The sequence below is a fragment of the Moesziomyces antarcticus genome (genome assembly GCF_000747765.1).
Source record: "Moesziomyces antarcticus DNA, scaffold: scaffold_v10004, strain JCM 10317, whole genome shotgun sequence".
Lineage (NCBI taxonomy): Eukaryota > Fungi > Basidiomycota > Ustilaginomycetes > Ustilaginales > Ustilaginaceae > Moesziomyces > Moesziomyces antarcticus.
The window spans coordinates 222181-241347 of record NW_014639006.1 but is presented as its reverse complement, the minus strand read 5'-3'; the positions used below and the strand labels follow the sequence as shown (position 1 = coordinate 241347).

The window sequence follows — 19167 nt, the reverse complement described above, 5'->3', positions numbered from 1 at the left end:
TTAGGGTGGCACTTTTCGCCGATCCCGAGAGGGTCTTGTTGGTGGCTGTGACGGCATCTGGGTTTGGGTAGGAGGAGCGGGCAGATACAGTGGGATCGACAGTGCACTTTGTGAGCTTACCCCAAGTTGATCCGGGCTGAGATGTTGGTGGGCGGCGCACGATGGCGAGGCAAACAGGGTTTGGGTTTGACGATATGCAAGGGGGTTGGGTAGGGGTTTCGCGACGGAGGTTGAAAATCCACGCGATTCACTGCTCTAGCGATGTTGGTGTGCGCGAGGATGCATGCAAGCGAAGCGCATGCGAATGGGTGCTGGACATGTCGACGCCACTTTGTCCGGGCTGCCAAGGCAGCAATGCGATGACCCATTCCAAGCCAAGCAATCGCGCCTGGTGCCGGGGATGTGCCAAGGTGGGGCAGCTCGGACTCGAGTGCGTCCTGAGAACCTTTCATGGCACAAAACCAACGCTGAGACAAACACCCGCGACTGCGCGCGGACAGCCTGTTCCGAAGCCCAAGCAAGCTCCAGGCGGAGACGCAATATGACAATGGCGGCGCTCGACGACGACAAGCACCAGATGCATTGCAAACCGGTTCGATGCATCGAAGACGATGTCCACCGCCAACGGGCCAACGTCACTCGACAGCTTGCACGACGCCTCGCCGATGGCGGAGAACAACGTCGCGGAGACGCGTGCGGCTTCTGGCGGAAGAAATTGACCGGGGTGCGGTGGCTTCGATCCGTCGGATGGAAGCAAACACCCGTATCACACACAACACACAACGGTCAACAGACAACAGAGTCGGCAGCGTGGCGAACAGTGGGCCAGCGCGTGGATCTGCCGCGTGTGGTGCCCACGCCGTACCCATCGGCGATGCGAGGACGTGCAGGCGCTTTTCCTGCTCAACAGCAAAAGGTGGCGTCGGCACGCATCCCCGGCAGCCACACCGAGCCTCGCGAGCACGCCCAAAATTGGTACCGGCAGGGTCAAAGGGACAGAGCGCCAAAACGTTGTGCCCATCGGCCACCGGGGCGCGATCATGCAAGGAGACGTCGGCTGCACGTTCGCTCGTCCATGCAGCCGCACCAGACTCCATCGCGCGGCGACGCCATCAGCACGCCCAAACGCAGCAGGCGATGATGCGGCGTACAACCAGGTTGTCATGGATATCGGCATCGGTTGCTGCCATTGTACGCGCTTGGGCCTCGTCCGCGCCATCGGCGGCGCTTCCAATTGTGCTTGCCAAACACACCCAAGGTCGCCAATCGACGTGCAAGGCGCGCAGCAATCATTCGTGGGGGGGTCACGCGGTCTTTGGCGCGCAGGGCGTGCACGGCAAAGACGGGCCACGCCAGCCGAGCAAACAAAGGGGAGCGAGTGCGCCTCGCCAACGCTTCCCGTGTATCGGCGGTGCCAAAGCGAGGCGATTGGTCGCCCAAACGGGTGTCAGGGCCAGGGTGGCAGCACCAGACGAGCCTCATCGGGAATCGGTCGATTTGGCACCACGACCAACGGCACTTGCCAGATCCAGCGTCGCATCCATCCCCATGCCCACCCCTAACGCCGCGGTAGCAGCGGTTGCCACGCTTCAGAGCGGAGCTTCAAGGCAGATTGCGGAGTTGCAACTCGCTTCGCCGCCACGATCCTCGTTTACACGACGTTCGCTCTGGCCAAAGTGCCCGCGCCTCGCCAAAATCGACACGCGTCGCTTGCCCCGCCTCGATGCGCGTCGACGCGCAGCTGCAGCTGACGAGCATATGCCGCTCTGCCTCTGCGCCGCTCCTCTCTCGGCGCCCGCTTGGACTGCCATCTCGCCTGTGCACCTCGACCGACTCGATCGCTCGACCGCTCGCGACGCTGCCATTTACGCGCTGGCTGCGTGCGTTTGTTTGGGGCGGGATCGGCTCAGAGTGCCACTTTGTTGCCCCAACGCTTCCTGAACCCCCGCCACTTTTGGTGCTCCGCCAGCGCGGCTCCTGACCATCGCAGCTAAGTGGAGACACTGAGACCTGGGCTTTGGCGATGCACTTTGGGCTCATCGTCATGCCAAAAGTCACCAATGGCCGTGTCGCAAACCTTGCATTCCTGCTGACCCGTCCGGCCGATCGTCGTCGCGACCTGTCGAAAACCCCGCTCGTCGCAAGCTTGTGTCTCGATTCCGGCCCGGGCGGAGAGCATATTCATGGAGGGCTTGGCTGTCGCTGTCCCAATCAAATGGGCCTCGAGCGTGACACCCGCTGCTGTGTCTCGTGTCTCGCCTAGTCGCTTGATCTGGAATGCGCCCGCAGCTCGAGCGCGGACCTGCAGCGCATCATGTGCTCGAGCCTGTCGCTCTTACCGACACATCGCGCGACAGCTGAATTGTGACACCCACGCTACACGCCGTCCCTACAAGTCGCACCGCGCCATGGCCTCCTCGCGATGGGAACGGGACGGGATGGACGTAGCGAGACAATATATTGCAGCCGATGCCCTGTTCGAACACTGAATGAGAGGAGCCCAAGCGATCCTTGCTGAGCCCAAGAACATGGGCGCTCGGGATACTTAGTCGGATCTGGACTTTGGCAGATCCCTTAGGCTGGCGACGCCATTGTGCTGATCGGCAAGTTGGAAGCCGCCGCACGAGCGACCGTGCCCATCGTCAAGAAAAGTCACACCGAGGTCCAAGCGTGGGTGCGGCAGTGCAGCGGAGGTGGACGAATATTGCCAGGCGAGAGGATCCAAGCGGTGGCGTGCGAGTCAAGACGCACCGCGGCTGAAGAGCAAAGCCCGAGCGTCCAAGCTGATAGCGGCGAAACACGATTTCTTGGTGACACGCCGCAACTGCTCGTCGCCGATCGTCGAGGGAGCCTTGGCTGGCTGCGAGCGTTGCTGGGTGTGTCGGCCACGAGAATCGCGACCTCGCCTCGCTTAGCGCTTCCAAAAATTGCGAGTGTACCACTCGGTTTGAGCTCGCGGAATGCACTCTCTCTTCGGTCCGAATTTCCTTTCTTTTCGTTTTATTCGCAGGCCATCCATCCGAATCGGCGCTACCTCCTCGCACTCCAGTCGCCAACGCCGTGCACCGACCTAGCCTAGCCTCGAGGCCTGGGTGCTCAAGACAACTTAGCCATCGCCCTGGACTCCGAGATGCCATCCGAGATGGCAGCAGATCGTTCTTGTCGCTTCGAGCGCTTGACCCCGTCCCGTCTTTCCGTTGCATTGCTCTGCCGCATGTGCGTGCGTGCGTGCGTACGAGCGAGCCGTCAAATGCCACACAAAATGTCATGCTTGTCTTGCACGTTCGAATCGGCTCCAAGAACGCATCGAGCTGAAGAGTGCCGACGACGATAGGATATGGCGTACGCGGAGTCGTGGCGTGGGTGGAACACGCGGAGCTCCAAGCTGTGCTGACGCCAGGTCGATCGGAGAGGCGGTCTGCAGACGCTGGTAGCGAGCAGCTGCATGCAACTTTCTTTCCCCTCCATGCATGCGTTCGCGCACGCCGCAGCCGCACTGCAGCCGCACTAATTTACCGCCATGAGCCGGACTCTCGGGCCTGAGCTACATAGTTTGAATTTCGCATGCGATTTTCCTTTTTCCTTTTCCCTTTTTCAGCTGCCTTTTTCAGCTGCCTTACTTCAGCTGTTCTTTTCGAGCAAATTCGAGACGAGCAAGCAGGAACACGCCAGCTGCCCACCCATTGAAGCGAGGCCGGTCGCAGCTTCGACGCCGTCATGTTTGAGCTGGGCGGCGTCTGGCGGAGGCGAACATACTATGGCTGGCGTGTGCCTCCTCGGACTTGGCGCATCACAGTGACGCAGCCTCACTATCTCGCACGCGCCACCATCAACCCGTATGCGGACGCCGGACGCCTTGAGCGCACGGTCAACGCTGATCCGGAAGAACGGGGCGTGTCGGCGCATGATTTGAGTCAAGAAGCGTGAGGGCGACGCGAGCATCGAAGCGAGAGAACCACGGCGACGTCGGACGTGGCCATCTGAGACGGATGGTGATGCAAGATGGAACGCACGCCGGCACGAAGCATGGTAGCGAGCCGACACGACGATCATGTCAAGATGGCCGGGATTGGAACGCCGTAAGGTTGGCTGCTGACCGTCATGGGTGTTGGCGACCATGCTGGACGCCGCAGCGCGTTGATGTCAACCTGACGTCGTCGTCGTGGCATGGCCATCGTGTACGGTGCGGCCCGATCGAGCTGGATTTTGATGCGATCCGCGCGTGGGCACACAGTTGCCAAAATCGGCGTCACGGATGCTGCAGGCGTCACTTGGCTCGGCTCACAACGCCGACTGCTCCCATGCAAATGGCAACGTGGCAGCCGCCAAAAAAACCAAAGAAAAAAGGAAAAAAAAAGAACAGGGTTCGCTCAGACCCTCACCCAGCAGCCGCACTCTAGCCAAGCTAATTTACATTATGCATAGCCAAGGGAATCGAGGTAGCGCTGGAAGAAGCATCGCCAAGCCAGTCGCCGCAGTCAGGGGTCTGGCTGTCCGATGACAGCTTGTCCAAAGCTTGATGGCCACGAGGAGGGCTTGGCAGCATGAACAGCAACCAAGATCGAACCACGGCCTTCCCGGCCCCACGGGCAGCTAAATTTGACGGCGTGGGACGATCCACCACGCCGCCCTAGCAACATCAGAGGGCCAGCAAGCCGCGGGAGGTTGGGGGCTTGATTATTGGAAATCCAAATTTCAAATTTCAAATCTCGAAAAAACGAGATTTGTGGGTCGGAGAACAGCATTGTGTGGCTGGGGTGGATTTGCAGACCGGAAGCGGCAGCTGCTCCAGTCGAGACGCTCCGCATCCGCGGCGCCAAAGTGTGAGAGTGGAGATCCAATTCGACCCTGGCTGGTGTAGCCCCGACAAGCTGCACAGCATTGTACTGTCAGGCTGCGTTTCAATTCGGGGGTTTTTGCATCCTGGTGTCGCTCCCATCGCGTTGACGTGTGCACCGGCATGCACGGCGACCACGGAAGCGATCCGAGTGGCAGAGGTCCCGTGAGGATCGCGTCCAATGTTGTAGCCTCCGAGACGGCTTGCCGAGGGGGGCCGGCCAAATCCTGACGGCAGCCGTCGCATGGTCGGCAGAGCCACGCTGTTGGCGGGTGGGCCGTGGCAGGCCGGGTGGATGTGGCTCCAACGGATTCCCATGGCGTTGCGCGTTGCGCGTTGCGTGGACAGACGCCTCTCCTGTCAACCGTGTCAAAGCTGTTTGCGGAAGATCCGTCTCGACGGCAGGGCGGCCGAGAGCATGAGCAAGAGCAAAAGCAAGCGCGGCTTGCTTGCCGTATCCGGCACCTGACGCGTGCTCTGGAAATCCTGCGCGGCAGCTGGGTGGCAGGCGCACCGAGGCTGTCCAGTGAGACCAGCGTGCATTTCCGCGCATGCAACCAAACCAACTCGCTCCCACACCAAAAAAAAAAAAAGAAAGGAAAACAAAAAGTTAGAACTAAAATGTCGGCAGCCGCGCTTTTCGGATGGGCACCACGCCTCTGTGTGATGTCCTCGAATGAGTAGGTAAGAAATATCTAATAAAATCAAAATTGAAAATTAAACATGAATTCGGGGCTGCATCCCAGCCGTGGTGGGGTTGTGCCCTGGATGCCAATCCAGAGACAGCCAGCCACTCCGCCTGGGTGCGTGACGCGGGCGCAGCGCCTCGACCTTCCGTTTCCGTTTCCGTTTGCATTAGGCCAGCCCACCAGCGGCGCGAATCGAGCGTTCGTCATCCATTCCTCGCTCCCACACCCGCCTCGGCGCTGCGTCTTGGCCCTCGCGCTAACTTATCCGCTGCTGTTCCTGGTAGCTTGGCCGCATGACTGAGCCGATTCGGACGGACTGCAAGCCGCCTCTTGCCCGCCTCATCTGGCCTGCCCTGCCCTGCCCTGCCCTGCCCTCTTGAGTCACGCTCCACGCTCCATCCATCTGTTGGTTCCCACACGCTCCTGGCCGTGCCTAGCAGCTTGTCCTCGGCTTGGCTTCACGACCGCGTTCGCATTCGCTTTTTCGCTTTCGGTTTCTCGCTCCTTCTCCCCCTCCGCCGCCGCCAAATCTCCGATTGCCAAAGCCTGGTTCGCCCCCATCCGGGCTACCGTCCTCGCTGGGTGCCGTCTGCTGATGCATGCCGTGCCTGGGTTTCTGCTCCCGTTAGTCACCCAGCAGCCATCGTTGCAGCTCGCCCTACACGACATGACCCCCAGGCGGCTTCTCCCTCGCTCTGCTGCCTGCCCATCCTCACCCAGCTACCGTCGAGCCACATCGACTCCTCCTCCTCCTCCTCCCTCGCCGTGCCCTGGCTTGCTTGGCCTGTCCTTTTTTGGCTGACGCCCTGCTGCGTGCCCTCCCCTCCCAGCTGTATCGCAGTCCATATACCCTCATAACCTTGGGTGCCTCTTCCGCTCAGCCTGCCGCTGCCGTCCGCATCCCCCATCCTTTCCTTTCGATCCCATCCTTGTCGCCCGTCGTTGTGGTCCCTCCAACCCACCATCATCATCACCATCCTCACTGTCGCTGCCCACATTCACGTCGACAACGTGTTCCTACCGGCACGCTACTTTCCCACCACCTTCATCGACGTGTCGACCTCATCGTCCCACACTCTCGTCCTCGTCTGCACCTGCAGCGGCTCTACGCTCTTTTCAGCCCGTACTAGCACCGAAAGTCTTGCATCCTCTCGATCGTCCATCTACCGCTTCAGCAGTCCTACCGCCCGACCGAGATTGCTGGAACCCATCATCGAGATTTCCATCGCGACATCGTACTGCCTGCCTACCTGCTTTTTCGCCGAATAGAGAGAGCTCGCTTCACGTCATCCAGCAACAGTCGAGCCCGCCCCTTGACTAGCAACCTCACCTGCTAGCTTCAACCCCCACCGGCCGTCTGCTGCACGCTCACCCCTTGCTTCGCCAGTCACCATGTCGTCGGCGAGCGCCAACCAGCAGCACAAGAACCTCATCGGCCACCGCATCGCCGAGGGGCGTCTCGAGCTCGTCCAGGTGCTCGGCCTCGGTGCCTACGGCGTCGTCTACCTCGCACGAGACCTTCACCAGCACCAAGGCGCCTATGCATCCACCTCTTCACACCAGGCCTCGTTATCGCTCTTGGCCGCCAAGGAGTGTCACGCTTCCGGCTACTACGCCGTCAAGTGCCTCAACAAGGTCGGCCTCGATGCTCGCCAGCGTGCCTTTCAGCGTCGTGAGATCATGCTCCACACCATGGCCTCCAGTCACCCCAACGTCGTCAGCCTTCACCGCGTCATCGACGACCCACAAGACCCATGCGTCTACGTCGTGCTCGACTACTGCCCCGATGGCGACCTCTTCAGCATGATCACCGAGACGCAGCGCTACATGCTGCCCAGCGCCGTCACCCGCGCCGCCGAGGCACAGGGCATCGAAGTCGCCTTCACCACCGAGCGTCTCAAGATGGACGCCCTCATCCGCGACGTGTTTGACCAGATCCTCGACGCCGTCGAGTTCTGCCACCGCATGGGCATCTACCACCGCGATCTCAAGCCCGAGAACATCCTCTGTCTGCGTGGCGGCGCCAAGGTGGTGCTCGCCGACTTTGGACTGGCAACAGGCGACAAGACCAGCTCCGACTTTGGATGCGGCAGCACCTTCTACATGGGTCCCGAATGCCAGGGCGGCATCACGCGCCGACTCACCAGCTACAGCACCGCCGCCAACGACGTGTGGTCGCTCGGCGTCATCCTCGTCAACCTCATCTGCGGCCGCAACCCGTGGAAGCAGGCGTGCCCCGCCGACGACACCTTCCGCGAGTATCTGCGCAACCCCGACTTCCTCAAGGAGATCCTGCCCATCTCGGACGGCATCAACTCGATCCTCAAGCGCGTCTTCACCTTCCGCGCCGAGGCGCGCTGCACCATCGCCGACCTTCGACGCATGGTGCGCGGCGTCGACCGTCTCACCGCCACCTCGGCAGAGATCAAGGCTCGCCAGCAGATGGCTCGCCAGGCCGCCGCCGAAGCACATGCTGCCCGTCAGGCCGAGAAGGCCGCCGCCGCCGCCGCCTACCGCGAGCAGCAGCGCCAGCAGCAGGCCATGTTTGAGGCCGCCCGCGCCGCCCACGCTCACCCTCACGCTTACGACCCGGCCACCAGGGTCGTCCGCCACGTCGCCGCCGCCCGCAAGCCCGAGTGTGCCCGCGTCGCTCACCACCCACAGGTCGCCACCTTCGACAAGATCTCGCAGCCGGTCGTGTATGCTGATGACCATGCTGGTTACGTCGCTCACGGCGAAGCCACCGCCATCGACGACGACTCGGCAGCTTATGAGAACTACTCGGACTCGGAGCTGGACAGCAGCAGCTGCGAGGGCGATGGCTCCTTCTCGCCGTCGGATGCCCCCGACGGCTCCGACGAGGGTCGCCACCAGCAGGCCTGCGTGGATTGGTCGCGCCACCCGATCGCCCGCCCTGCACAGGATCACCTGGACCGCGGCGCCGGATCCAACTACACGAGCATGAGCGATGTGCACGCATCCGGCGCGAGTGTGGCGCCTTCGACAGCTGCCCGTGGTGCGATGGTGCCGATGCACAGCTCGACATCGATGGACGAGCGCGAGGGCCAGTCGGACGACTGCTCGAGCCGCAGCGGCAGCGGCGAGTCGCGCCGCAGCTCGGCTTCCTACACGGGCCTGCCGCCCACGCCGCAGTTTGTGCCTCACAGCGTCGAGGAGAACGTGCAGCGCAGCGCCGACTACTCGCCCACGCCAGCCAGCAAGTTTGCGGCGCCGGGTCAGGTGAGCGTCGTCGGCGGTGCCGATGAAAGCCTGCTGGTGGGCGGCAAGGCATCCACGCGCGGTCTTCCCGCCCGCTGGCTGCAGAGCCGCTGGGACCAGGACGCGGCGTCGCTGGCCAAGGTGCAAGAGACTTCGGCCGTGATTGGCAGCTACGCAGGCGGCAGGCAGTACGCTAGTGTCCCCTCTCGTCGACAGCGCCCGGTGGGGCTGGGTCATCATGGTGCGCATCCGCCCATGCCTGCACCCTACTAATCTCCGAACACATTCCAAGTGGACGGGCCATCTCAATCCATAGAAAAGACGGCCTTCAGAGCCCTCTAGCTTTCGTTCCCCCTTTCCCTCCTTTGACTCTTTGATTCCCACTCTCCCTCATCCCTTGCCCCTTGACCCTCGAGTCGATGGAGGCGCCTATATCCCGCCGACTCATATGGTCGGCTGTCTCCCCCTCGTCGTTATTTGACCAACTCGTCTCGCAGTCGTTTCGTGTCGCTTTCGTTCGCACATCGCCTCTCTCTCTGTATTTGTCTCTTTGTCTTTATTCATGTATAGTATCGCACATGCCTGCACCTCACTCGCACACTTGCAAATGAATTCGTCTATCGTTTTCGACTTTGGATTGCACTCGGCTGGGAATGAGTTGAGGTTGGCCAAAAATAGGCCATGGTCGAGATCAGCGATAGACACAGGAGGGTACGCGCAGAAGCTCGAGGAAGTTTCGACGGCAGAGGCAGGAGGCGTCCTCGTCTCCGCTTTGCTCGCCCAGGAGGGGAGATGCCAAAATAGAAAGTCATGGTCGCAGCCACAGACGGACTAGACGATCAGTCTTGGCACCACATCGCAAAGCGTTCCCTTCGCTCCGAGCTGCTATACACATCCCGGACCTCGGAGAAGCTCTACAACGGGTCGACCACGAACATCAGCTCGCCTTGGCATCTGCAGGCAATCGAATCAGGTCTCTGGTCGGTGTCATTGGAGCTTGTCCAAAGTGCGGGGGAGGAAAAGGGGGGAGGGGGGAGGGGGATCTGGGTGAGGTCAAAGGTCTTGATTGTATTTCTCAAGGATGGGAAGTATCGTCTCCGAGGGACGGGCAGGATAAAAAGAGTTGTAGCGGAGACGAGCGGACTTTTGTGCTTGTGCGCTGAACGAGGAGTATGGACATGGTCTTTGGTGGTGGAGACCCTTTGGCGAGGAAGAGAGAGGTTTGTTTGTTCGCTCGCGTGGGAAGGGGTCGGAACCACCATGCAATTCCGAACCTCAAAGCTGCAGCCGCGGTGTTTTAAATTTTCGAAAAGAACGGGAGCTTCGCATGCTGCAGTCTCACACCACCGAGCACAAGGTGGTCTAGACCATGTCGGATGCTTTGCATGACCCTTTGCTCAAACCCAACACTGCGGATCAAGAGCTAGGGCGGCAACGTACAGTTTCCGTGCGCGCGAGAAGAACGGCATCGTGCAACCCGAACGGACGGCACAGATGGCCCAGGTGGCAGAGTGAGGGTTTGGGGGGTTGCACAAATTCGAGGCGCAAATTTCCACTCTATGCTCCCGCGTCCCCACACACCCACTCACGCCTCAGAGTAAATTGGACGTCCCGAAGGCCCGTCGGAAGTTGCACTTTCGCCGAGCCAACGACCTTGGCTATGCTGTAACTTGGCACAGGTGCGCACGCCTCCCGTGCAAGGCGGTTCCCATTTCGGCGTGCACTGTCCGGCTCCCCAAGGCCGTGTTCCGAATCGCAGCGACGCCAAGAGTGCATATGCTGGCAACCCTGTCACGCGGCGTGGGTGAGGAGAATAAGCCCGTCTCGCCTCCATACCTTAGCTCAAGCTCTAGAGGTGGCGCGTGCGTGCTCCCGCATCTTTGTTGCTACAACGTGGCGCGCTGCGTACAACGCTCCTTGCATGTAACGCCTCTCTCAATGCCATTCAGTCCATGGCTATACCGCGTGGCGTTCACCTGCAAGCAAGAGCTTCGCCTACTCGCGCACGGAATTGTCACACCAGCGAAGAGGGCATCGCAGCGGCGGATTCGGCCTCCGCCATCATGCGTCCCACAGAGGGTGGGTAGCCCCTTGCAGCGTGGCTTCTATCGCCTAACGTCTTCCCACGCGCCCATACGCCTTGACGACCTCCCGGGCAGCCCCACAGCATCGCATTGATGCCGCGCGTGGGATTCATGCGCGCCCGCAGGCGTCCCGATTCCGATCGAATCACTCACGCCACATGGATCACCGCGATCGCATCTCAAAACCCCCTTGCTTCCCAACGCGCCGCGATGAGCACCGAATCGGTACGGATATATATTCTCGATTTTGGTACGAGCAATGCATGACTAGAGCACCCACCACTCCAGGGATTACGAGAGATCGTTCCACGGATCGTCGTCTTCGAAATCGGGCGCTGCAGGCGTGGCGTCGAGCCGGGGTGCAGCTTCCTCGGGCGCCGGTGCCGCTTCCGCTTCTGTGGTCGCCTTGGTATGCACATCTAACAGCTCCGAGGCCATGCGACCGTCAATCGTCCCGGTATCTGCTCGAGACCCATGTCCGTCGGTCCCTTGCACGATTGGTATCGCCGCATCTTGTCGTCTCGGTTCTGCGCTCGACTCGGGCTGCTGTCCGACCGCCGAGGCGAGCGCAGCATGCCAGGCATCCGCCTGCGTCTGCAGAGTTGCCACTTTGGAATGCAGTAGATCGGATCTCGTTGCGTCTTGACCCTGCGGATGCGCAGCAGTGGGGCGACTCGATCCCGAGTGGGTGCGTTCCGACGGCAACACCAGGCCCACCTGGGCTGCAGACACGCGCTCCGTGTTCAGCCGACCCGCATGGGCGAACCCCGCAACAAGCGCGTGTGACAGCCCCACGTACGCCTTGCGTCGATCTTCCGGCGTCGAGGCATCTAGAGATCCTCGTTCGAACGAGGACAGAAGATCTTGCCCCGTGTGCGTGCTGGTGATGGTGGGTGCAGAAGACCGCGCGAGAGTGAACAGCGCATCGTCCGAAGACAGCATGTCCAGATCAGAGAGGATGTCGTCCAGCCTAAGCGTACGCAGCTCCGCCGCCCCAGAGGACGCTGATGTCACTGCCATTGGTGTAAGATGGGTGCGCGAGTGATGGTCATCTGCAAACAACACTAACTCCACCCCGCCAAATCCTCGACCCAACACGCCAAACCTCGGATCTCGGAAATTCTCGCCTCCACGTCCCCAACCCCCACACCACAGCCCGAAACCACCTTGGAGCTCCACCGCGACCTCAACCCCAGCTCATCTACACGCCGCAGGCCAGACACAACGAACCAGAAGGACGAGAGAGTATGCTGCATGGGCATTGCGATAAGGTACAGATGCGGATGGAGATGCACGTAGACAGCGTTGTTATCAGAGTGGGCGGAAACAAAGCCCCATGACTCTAAGCGGGTATCATGACCGGTCAGCCATGGCGGCATCACGACCATACAGAGCAGCGACAGCCGAGTGCGGGCGCATTAGATCTTGAGTTCGCGGAATCCGCACACCTCGGCGGGCGAAGGACGCGGGCTGGAACTTGCCGGCTCGTCGCCAGTCACGCGTGCGCGCGCACGGCCGACCTTCTCGAGCTGACGCTCGCGCTTGCGAGCCTGCGCCGCATCGCGCTTCTCGCGCGCCGTAGGCACACGCCGCTTGACCGCAACGCTCGACTTGTTCGGCAGGCCGTCCTTGCGCGGACGCCCGCGGCCGCGCTTGATGATCTCGTACACGGTCTCGCCCTCCTGCGCCTCGTCCTCGGCTGTCGTGCTTGTGCCTATCGCTTCCGCGGCCAAACCATCGCCCTCTTCGTCGGGCTGCGAGTCCGGTAGAGCATTGATGTCGGGCGATCGGCTTTGCGAGCGTCGCTTCGGACTGCGGATCATGCTCATCGTCATCGCATCCGACGACGCAGCGCGCTTGCTGCTCAGCCTCTCGACGCCCGGCGTGCTGCCCCGCGATCCACTCGACGCCTCCGGAGACGCACATGCCGTCGTGTCGCCCCCATCGTCCGTGGTGGCTGTCGTCGAGGGTGAGTCGCCTTCACCACTGCTGTGCGTCGCCGACGTGTCCACCGACGAAGGCGATGTGGCACGCCACCGTCGCATGTGGTCCGGAAGGGGGGTTGGAGCCGCCAATGTGGATCGTTCCGCCGTGGTCGACGATGCCTCGCCCGGCGATGACACCGCCTGCAGCTCTGCTCCGACCTCCTCCTCGTCAATGATGGTGTCCTTCTCCACCAGCAGTTCCACCACATGCGCCCAGTCATTCAGATTCTCGCGCAGCAGCCGACGCACCTCTTGCAGGTCGTGGTCTCCGCTGATGCTCTGCAGCACCATCTTTTCCTCGGTCGTCGGCTCGGCGTCGTCCTTGACTGTGCTTCTGCTGTCCGCGTCGGACGCCGCCGCAGCTGCCGCGATCTGCTCTTTGATGCGCGGGAGGCCGGAATGCGGCCCGTCGAGATTTCGGATGGAGCTGTAGTGCTCCCAATTGTGATAGGCAATGTAAAGTGGGCCGTACGCCTCCGGCGGTTGTTGGGGCGCCGAGGTGCTCGCTTCTTGTGATGACGTAGATGTGGACGCGGTCGCCTGGCTGGAAGTCGCGTCTTCTGCTTCCGTCGTTGTCCCTGTCTGAGCGGCATTGGGCGAAGGCGTGGAGGCAGATGGATCTGCGCCATCGGCTTTGGACACCTTTTCGCGCTTGATCTCCTCGCGCTTCTGCCGACGCCGTTGACGCTCCGTGAGCGGACCAGCGTCTGTGCCTGCTTCGATGGTGTTTTGCACCCGAAGTCGCTCCTGCTCCTTGGCTTCACGCGCGCGTAGCGCCTCGGGCGAATCGTCGACGCCCTCGACCACGTATACGAGTCCCGGCTGCACGATCTTGATCTGCTTCTGCTTCATCTGCGCAAAGGCGTGTAGTTCGAGGTGACCGCCGTAAGTTCCGTTCTCTCGCATGAGGCGGACGTACTCTTCGAAGGGCTTGTCGTCCACAAAACCGGCAAACTTGTCTGGCCGCTCGGCGAGGTGGTCGCACGTCTCTTGACGCAGCTCTGCGTGTCGGCCTGGGTAGCCGTAGAGCTGGTCGGAGAGAGCCCTGAAGAGGCAGTTGCCGTCGCCTGTCGTGTTGGCGGCATACAGCCCCATGCGCTTGAGCTGTGCGTTGAGATCGCGCTCCACCTGCTCGGGATCGTCTAGGGCATAGCTGTTTTTGGCGCGGCTGCTGCGAGTGATGCGCTCGTTCTTGAGCGTGGCCGCTGCGCGGTTGCTGCGTCGGCTAGGCCCCGCCGCTGCGGCGCGCTGAGGCCTCCCCATGATGGAAGTGTGGAGAGTATGCCAGATCGATGCAGAGGTAGACCTGGTTGGTGGTCGCTAAGGGAGCTGCACGTCGTCGTCTACGTGCGCATGAAGGATGGCGATATGGGCGGAGTTGCTCCTAGATTTGGATGCTGAGTGCAAGGGTGAATGCCGGACAGCGCACTTGGCGAGGTAGCAACTTTGGCGAGGTCGAGCTGGAGCGGTAGCTGCGTGTTGAATGCTGTAACGCTTACGGAAACGAGCCGACGATGATACAGAGGGATGAACCGAACGCGACACTCTATGTCAACGATGTATGCGTCCACGTCCAGTGCGACAGATACCGACGGCGGTAGACCCGAGACTTCCACCGATGTTGCGAAGCGATGAAAGGGACGACGTCGCGTGACGTGGTTGCGGTGCGAGACGAGGCGCGTAGATGTGTCGGTGCTGGTCACCACAGGAGGCGAGATGAACGGGTGTGGGCTTGCTCGACTTGCCCGACGTCGCTGCTGGTTCGAGTCGGTGCAGCGCAGGCGACGGTGAAAGGGGCGCTAGGGCGTCTCGACGACGGCGACGAGGGATTGCTAGGGTGCGAATGGGAGTGTCTGCCTGCGTCTTGCTCCAACGCCAAACGCAGGTAGCGCAGGTCAGCCGGAGGTGGCCAAAATTCGACGGCGCATCTGTCAGACGTGTCGTGCGCGATCCAGCAAGGCACAAACGCCGCCCTCTGACTCCTCACACGCCGTGGCGCCCCACCGCAACGCAACGCGCAGCAGAAAAGGCCAGGTTCAATTTGTGAGGGGTTTTTTTTTTCTGCCTCAGCACAAGCCAGCAGAGAGAGAGACAGAGGCTGAGAAAGGGGTTGAAAAAATTCCGAAATTTGTGCATGGTGATGTGATTTTCGATTGGATTTCAAACGAAGCCCTTTCGTTGCTTTGCTTGCTCGCTCGGCCTGGACTTGCGTCCTGCATCGCGGTCCGCGGCCACGTCTCGTCAGCCTGAGATGGCCGTGCAGATCTCACATGTCGCTTCATTCGCGCCTTGCGTACGGCGGCACTTCTTCGGCTTGGCTCTGATCAAGACTGCAGCCAGACAAGACGTCCTCAATGCATCGATCTACCAAGTCGACCAGAGCTGGATTGGGCAGGCAGAGTCTGCGAACATCCGCCACGATGCAGTCGACCGCGCTCGGGCAGGGCCAGCCTTCGTATCCTGCGTCCTCGTCGGTGCAGTCGGTAGCCACAAGTGTCTGCTCCGTATGAGCCGTTTGCGTGCCAGGCGTGGTCATGTCGGAGCTGCCGCAGGAAAAGCAGCGCCAAGCTTGTGGGCTCTCCTGACTTTGCCAGCCGTATGCGACGTCGTGGGGAGCGAGATCGACAGCAGTCCCCACGAGCAAGCTGATTGAGGGCCCACCAAGTTTAATATCTTCGCCAGCATTGATGCTCGGGGCCGCCGGCAACGTCTTCGTCTCTACTAGCCGCTGCAGGAGGCTTCCGCTTTGAGACTGACTCTCGTCCTTCCGCTCTGATGTCGGCGCTTGCGTAGGCGTCGCAGAGCTTGTGGGCGCAGCAAGCTTCGCCGAGGGCATAGGAGGCGCACGAATGGTGCTCTCCGGCTATCGATCCGGGCTCATTTGGAAGCTCGTCAGACCTCCTTCATCAGAGGCACAATGTTGGTTCGAGTCGGGAGCTGCACTCACCTCAATGAGACCAAGAAAGAACGCTTTGTCCTCCTCTCGTGAGAAGTGGAGCTGCATGCGATGACACTAAATGTGACCAAAAGTGACCGTTGAAGCACCTTGCTCGACCTGGCCGTCGTGGATACCCACTCATGCTCAACATACCTTGGATGCATCCAGCTGGTCGAGATAGCGGATACCGATCACCATACCCCGATGCGCTGTTTCGACAGCACCCAGGCGATGGTCTGTGTGGTAGTAAGTCCTGTTCACGCTCACTAGGTCCACATCCTCCTGAGGCAGACAAGTTGTTTAAGAGTGCCCCTGTTCCTTCAGCAAATGTACCGACATTATGCCTCTGATCTCCCTTTCTCACCAGTATGATGGCCTCCCGCGGCTGAGATGCTGTCTCCCTCCTCACTGGCTCGACGCGCTCAACGCAAGTCGAAGGCGCAACGCTTCGTGCTTCAGATTGGTCGTCGCTCGTCTTTGTCGACCCGCATTCCACAGTGATGCGCAGTTGACGGTCACTCGACAGCTTCCAAGATGCTGCAGAGCTGCTCCCAGCCTCCCCGCTCTCAGCTTTGTTCGACGCATCGGGGCTGGGCTGTGAGAAGACCACCCTACAGCTGAGATTCTTGCCCGAGAACTGCTGCCATGCGATGTCGTCACCACCAGGCACCGAAGCTACAGACTGCGAGCCACGTAAGAACCTGTCTAGGGCAGCCGCCCACGTCAGCGACTCTGTCAGACTCGGCATGGTAGAAGCGTGTGATGAGGCGAAGGCGATGGTGCGTGGTAGAGCCAAGGAAGCTCGCGTGCTTTGACCCTTCAGAGAGCGCAATGACACGATCAAAGGCCCAATCGGTCTCTTGTCTGGCCGATTCAGGCGGACATTTCGTGCAAGATTCTCGCGCGAAAAGACGCTCGTCTCCCCGCTAAGATTCAAATTCGCCCTGACCGGTTTCGAACTTGGGCACCGCCGCTCGAACCCTTGGGCTGTGGACTAGACCAGAATCGGCCGGCCCGATGAGGCCGCGGATGAGCCGACTGAACCGGAAGATTCCCAGCAGTCGGTCGATCCGAACCAAATGAAGCCTCGTTCCCAGGCCCTTTGTTCGGCGCAGCCGGTCTGGCCGAAGCTAGAGAGCCGTGGGCAAGGGCGCGCGAACAGCTCAGCCAACGTGGGAAGAGCAGCGGCTGTCTCTCTCCGGCTGACGATCGTAGGTTCTTGATTCAAGCCTTGCAATCGGCGAGCGCCGAGACACGGGGGAGGAGCCTGTGGGAATTTTGTCGACGCATCTGCGCGACGCGGACAGCCGAGTCGCTTTCATTTCATCTGCAAGCCAAATTGAGGATGCGGTCTCTCTGAAAGTCACAAGCTTGGTGAAATGATCGAGACTCGACGCGAAGAGCAACCCCAGATTTGAGGGTCAAGTCAGGCGACTGGCGAGCCTGCCTTTTAGTCCGTGTGACCCGCGGGCGAGCCGCTGGCGCGTTCTGGCCACGCCTCTGGAGCGCTTGGCCGCGGCGGCGGAGGTCGTCGCGCCTGTCACTCCTCCACCTGCTGTGGCGGTTGATCCCCTCGCCCGACCATGCCGCCGCCGCCGCCCCTTGGCACCTCTTGCCCTGATTCCCCTCGCTCTCGACATGAACCTCGAAGCTCGTCTGCCCACCTTGCCTTCACACCACATCCGCATCCCCTTCCACTCGCTCGCGCCCGTTGCAACTGATCTTCACTGCGCCCACACTACGCCACACACTCCTTTATATCTCCGAAGCGACTCACACGACGCTCCCTGCGCCTCAGCACTACTTTTCCTGTCGACTCTGGCTCCGGTAGACCCTACCGAGCTACTCATTACTCGACAGCTGGTCCGAAAAGAAAAGAAAGAGAAAAGAAAATCAACGCCAAAAGCTGCGCTGCACGCCAGTCTCGCTCTCTCGTTCCCCGGCTCAATTTCGCCGGCATTTCTCATTTTTCTCGCTTTTTCGCGACGCGAACGATCCAGTTACGCATCCGTCACCCGGCGCTCCACCGCTCAATTTCGGCTCTCACCATCCGCAAGCCTCGCCGCAACATTCCCACCGCCCTCGCTAGTCCTTCTTCATCCTCTTTCACCCTTTGCTCCACCGCATCGCAGATTCAACCACCATCACCACCGTCGCAACAAAAACCGACATAGTCATCATGGTGTTCCAAGGTTTCGGAATCGAGTCGAGCTCGTACAACCCCATCAACCTCAGCCACGGCTCGGTGGCTGCGCCGCTCCCGATGGCGGGCGCAGGCGGTTGCAGCAAGAAGCGCAAGGCGTTCGACGACCTCGACTCGTACGCCGATGCTACGGGCGACTTCCACGTCCGACCGAAGCTCAGTCTGCCACGTTCGGCCGGTCTGGTGTTCAACGGCGATGCGCAGTTCCACCCGCTGCCCGCCGACGTCAACCAGGCGATGCTGGCGCAGCTGGGCCACAACCCCTTCACCGGCTCGAGCGCGTCGGGGTCGACATTTGTGACGCCGTCRTCGTCGTCGAGCTCGGGCTTCCTGGCGGGCCACGAGCACAAGTCGTCCAACGGCTCCGATTACTTTAGCACCGCTGCGCCATCGCAGTACCCAGACGTGGAGCCGTACCCGCCCACGTCGCCGACGTCGGCCTACGGCATCCTGGGCCCCGCTCCCGGCAGGCACAATTCCTTTTCGGACTCCAACAGCATGGACGTCGACTATGGGAGTAGTGCCAGCACCCGCAGCGTGCATGGCCCGCAGTGCAAAAGCATCCCCCAGCTCTGTGTGCGCTACAATGACGGCTCGGGCTCCGAGCTCTGGGCCACCTGCCCCGACTGCGGTGCCTGCTCCAAGGTCGAATCCAACGCACCCTCCTCCAACCTCTGCTACTCTCCGTGACCGCCTCGTGCGCCGCTTCTATCCCATGTAGCCTCGTGCGCTCCCCCATTCGCTCCTTTTGCACCTTTTCGTCAGCAGCGTCGCGTATTCTCTCAGTCCCAGTGCAAACCTCGATCATGTATTTCTAGTAGTCTTTTCCGTCCTTTGCTCGTTCGTTCGTCTCTAGTCGTATTCCGTAATTCGCAGATATCTTCGACCCTGCAACGAGCCACTTGTCTCCTTTCGCAGCCGCGCATTCCCGTTGCGTGCGTGTCTTGGCGATAGCGTGAATTCCCGGCCCCGGCTCCGGCATCCCTGTCGAGCTGGAAGCGATCCTGACACGAGTGCGGCCATCGGGCTCGTGGTCGATACCGAGCAGTGCAGAGCGGCTGCTGCGATCATCTGATGTGCATCCATCATTCTTTCTCTTGGTCGAGATGCTATATCGTAAGAGATATTTCTATACTTCGCAAAGGGCCCGAAGTCGCTCTCTGCCATTGTCAGCCTTGCGTTCGTACATGGCCAGCTCTGTCTCGTCAAACA

At 60.9% G+C, this 19167-nt stretch overlaps 6 protein-coding genes across 6 annotated transcripts; 4 read left to right on the top strand and 2 right to left on the bottom strand.

The window, feature by feature from the left end:
- Positions 1–547: 547 nt before the first annotated feature.
- PAN0_004d2204 (uncharacterized protein) lies at positions 548–3799 on the top strand (the record flags this gene model as incomplete). Its single annotated transcript, XM_014802149.1, has 6 exons — positions 548–986; positions 1082–1880; positions 1996–2053; positions 2579–2876; positions 3011–3228; positions 3599–3799. The coding sequence occupies 6 exons, from the start codon at positions 548–550 to the stop codon at positions 3797–3799; spliced, it is 2013 nt and encodes a 670-aa protein (XP_014657635.1).
- Positions 3800–6193: 2394 nt separating this feature from the next.
- Positions 6194–6795, top strand: PAN0_004d2203 (uncharacterized protein; the record flags this gene model as incomplete). The annotated part of the gene is made up of 2 exons (XM_014802148.1): positions 6194–6312; positions 6408–6795. 2 exons carry the CDS (start codon positions 6194–6196, stop codon positions 6793–6795), a joined length of 507 nt encoding a protein of 168 aa, XP_014657634.1.
- A 123-nt stretch (positions 6796–6918) lies between these two features.
- PAN0_004d2202 (negative regulator of sexual conjugation and meiosis) lies at positions 6919–9018 on the top strand (the record flags this gene model as incomplete). Its single annotated transcript, XM_014802147.1, has 1 exon — positions 6919–9018. The coding sequence occupies one exon, from the start codon at positions 6919–6921 to the stop codon at positions 9016–9018; it is 2100 nt and encodes a 699-aa protein (XP_014657633.1).
- A 2102-nt stretch (positions 9019–11120) lies between these two features.
- Positions 11121–11849, bottom strand: PAN0_004c2201 (uncharacterized protein; the record flags this gene model as incomplete). The annotated part of the gene is made up of 1 exon (XM_014802146.1): positions 11121–11849. The coding sequence occupies one exon, from the start codon at positions 11847–11849 to the stop codon at positions 11121–11123; it is 729 nt and encodes a 242-aa protein (XP_014657632.1).
- Positions 11850–12247: 398 nt separating this feature from the next.
- PAN0_004c2200 (uncharacterized protein) lies at positions 12248–16500 on the bottom strand (the record flags this gene model as incomplete). Its single annotated transcript, XM_014802145.1, has 6 exons — positions 12248–14120; positions 14418–14681; positions 15112–15677; positions 15762–15812; positions 15906–16034; positions 16162–16500. 6 exons carry the CDS (start codon positions 16498–16500, stop codon positions 12248–12250), a joined length of 3222 nt encoding a protein of 1073 aa, XP_014657631.1.
- Positions 16501–17931: 1431 nt separating this feature from the next.
- On the top strand, positions 17932–18645 carry PAN0_004d2199 (uncharacterized protein; the record flags this gene model as incomplete). Its single annotated transcript, XM_014802144.1, has 1 exon — positions 17932–18645. The coding sequence occupies one exon, from the start codon at positions 17932–17934 to the stop codon at positions 18643–18645; it is 714 nt and encodes a 237-aa protein (XP_014657630.1).
- Positions 18646–19167: the final 522 nt, after the last annotated feature.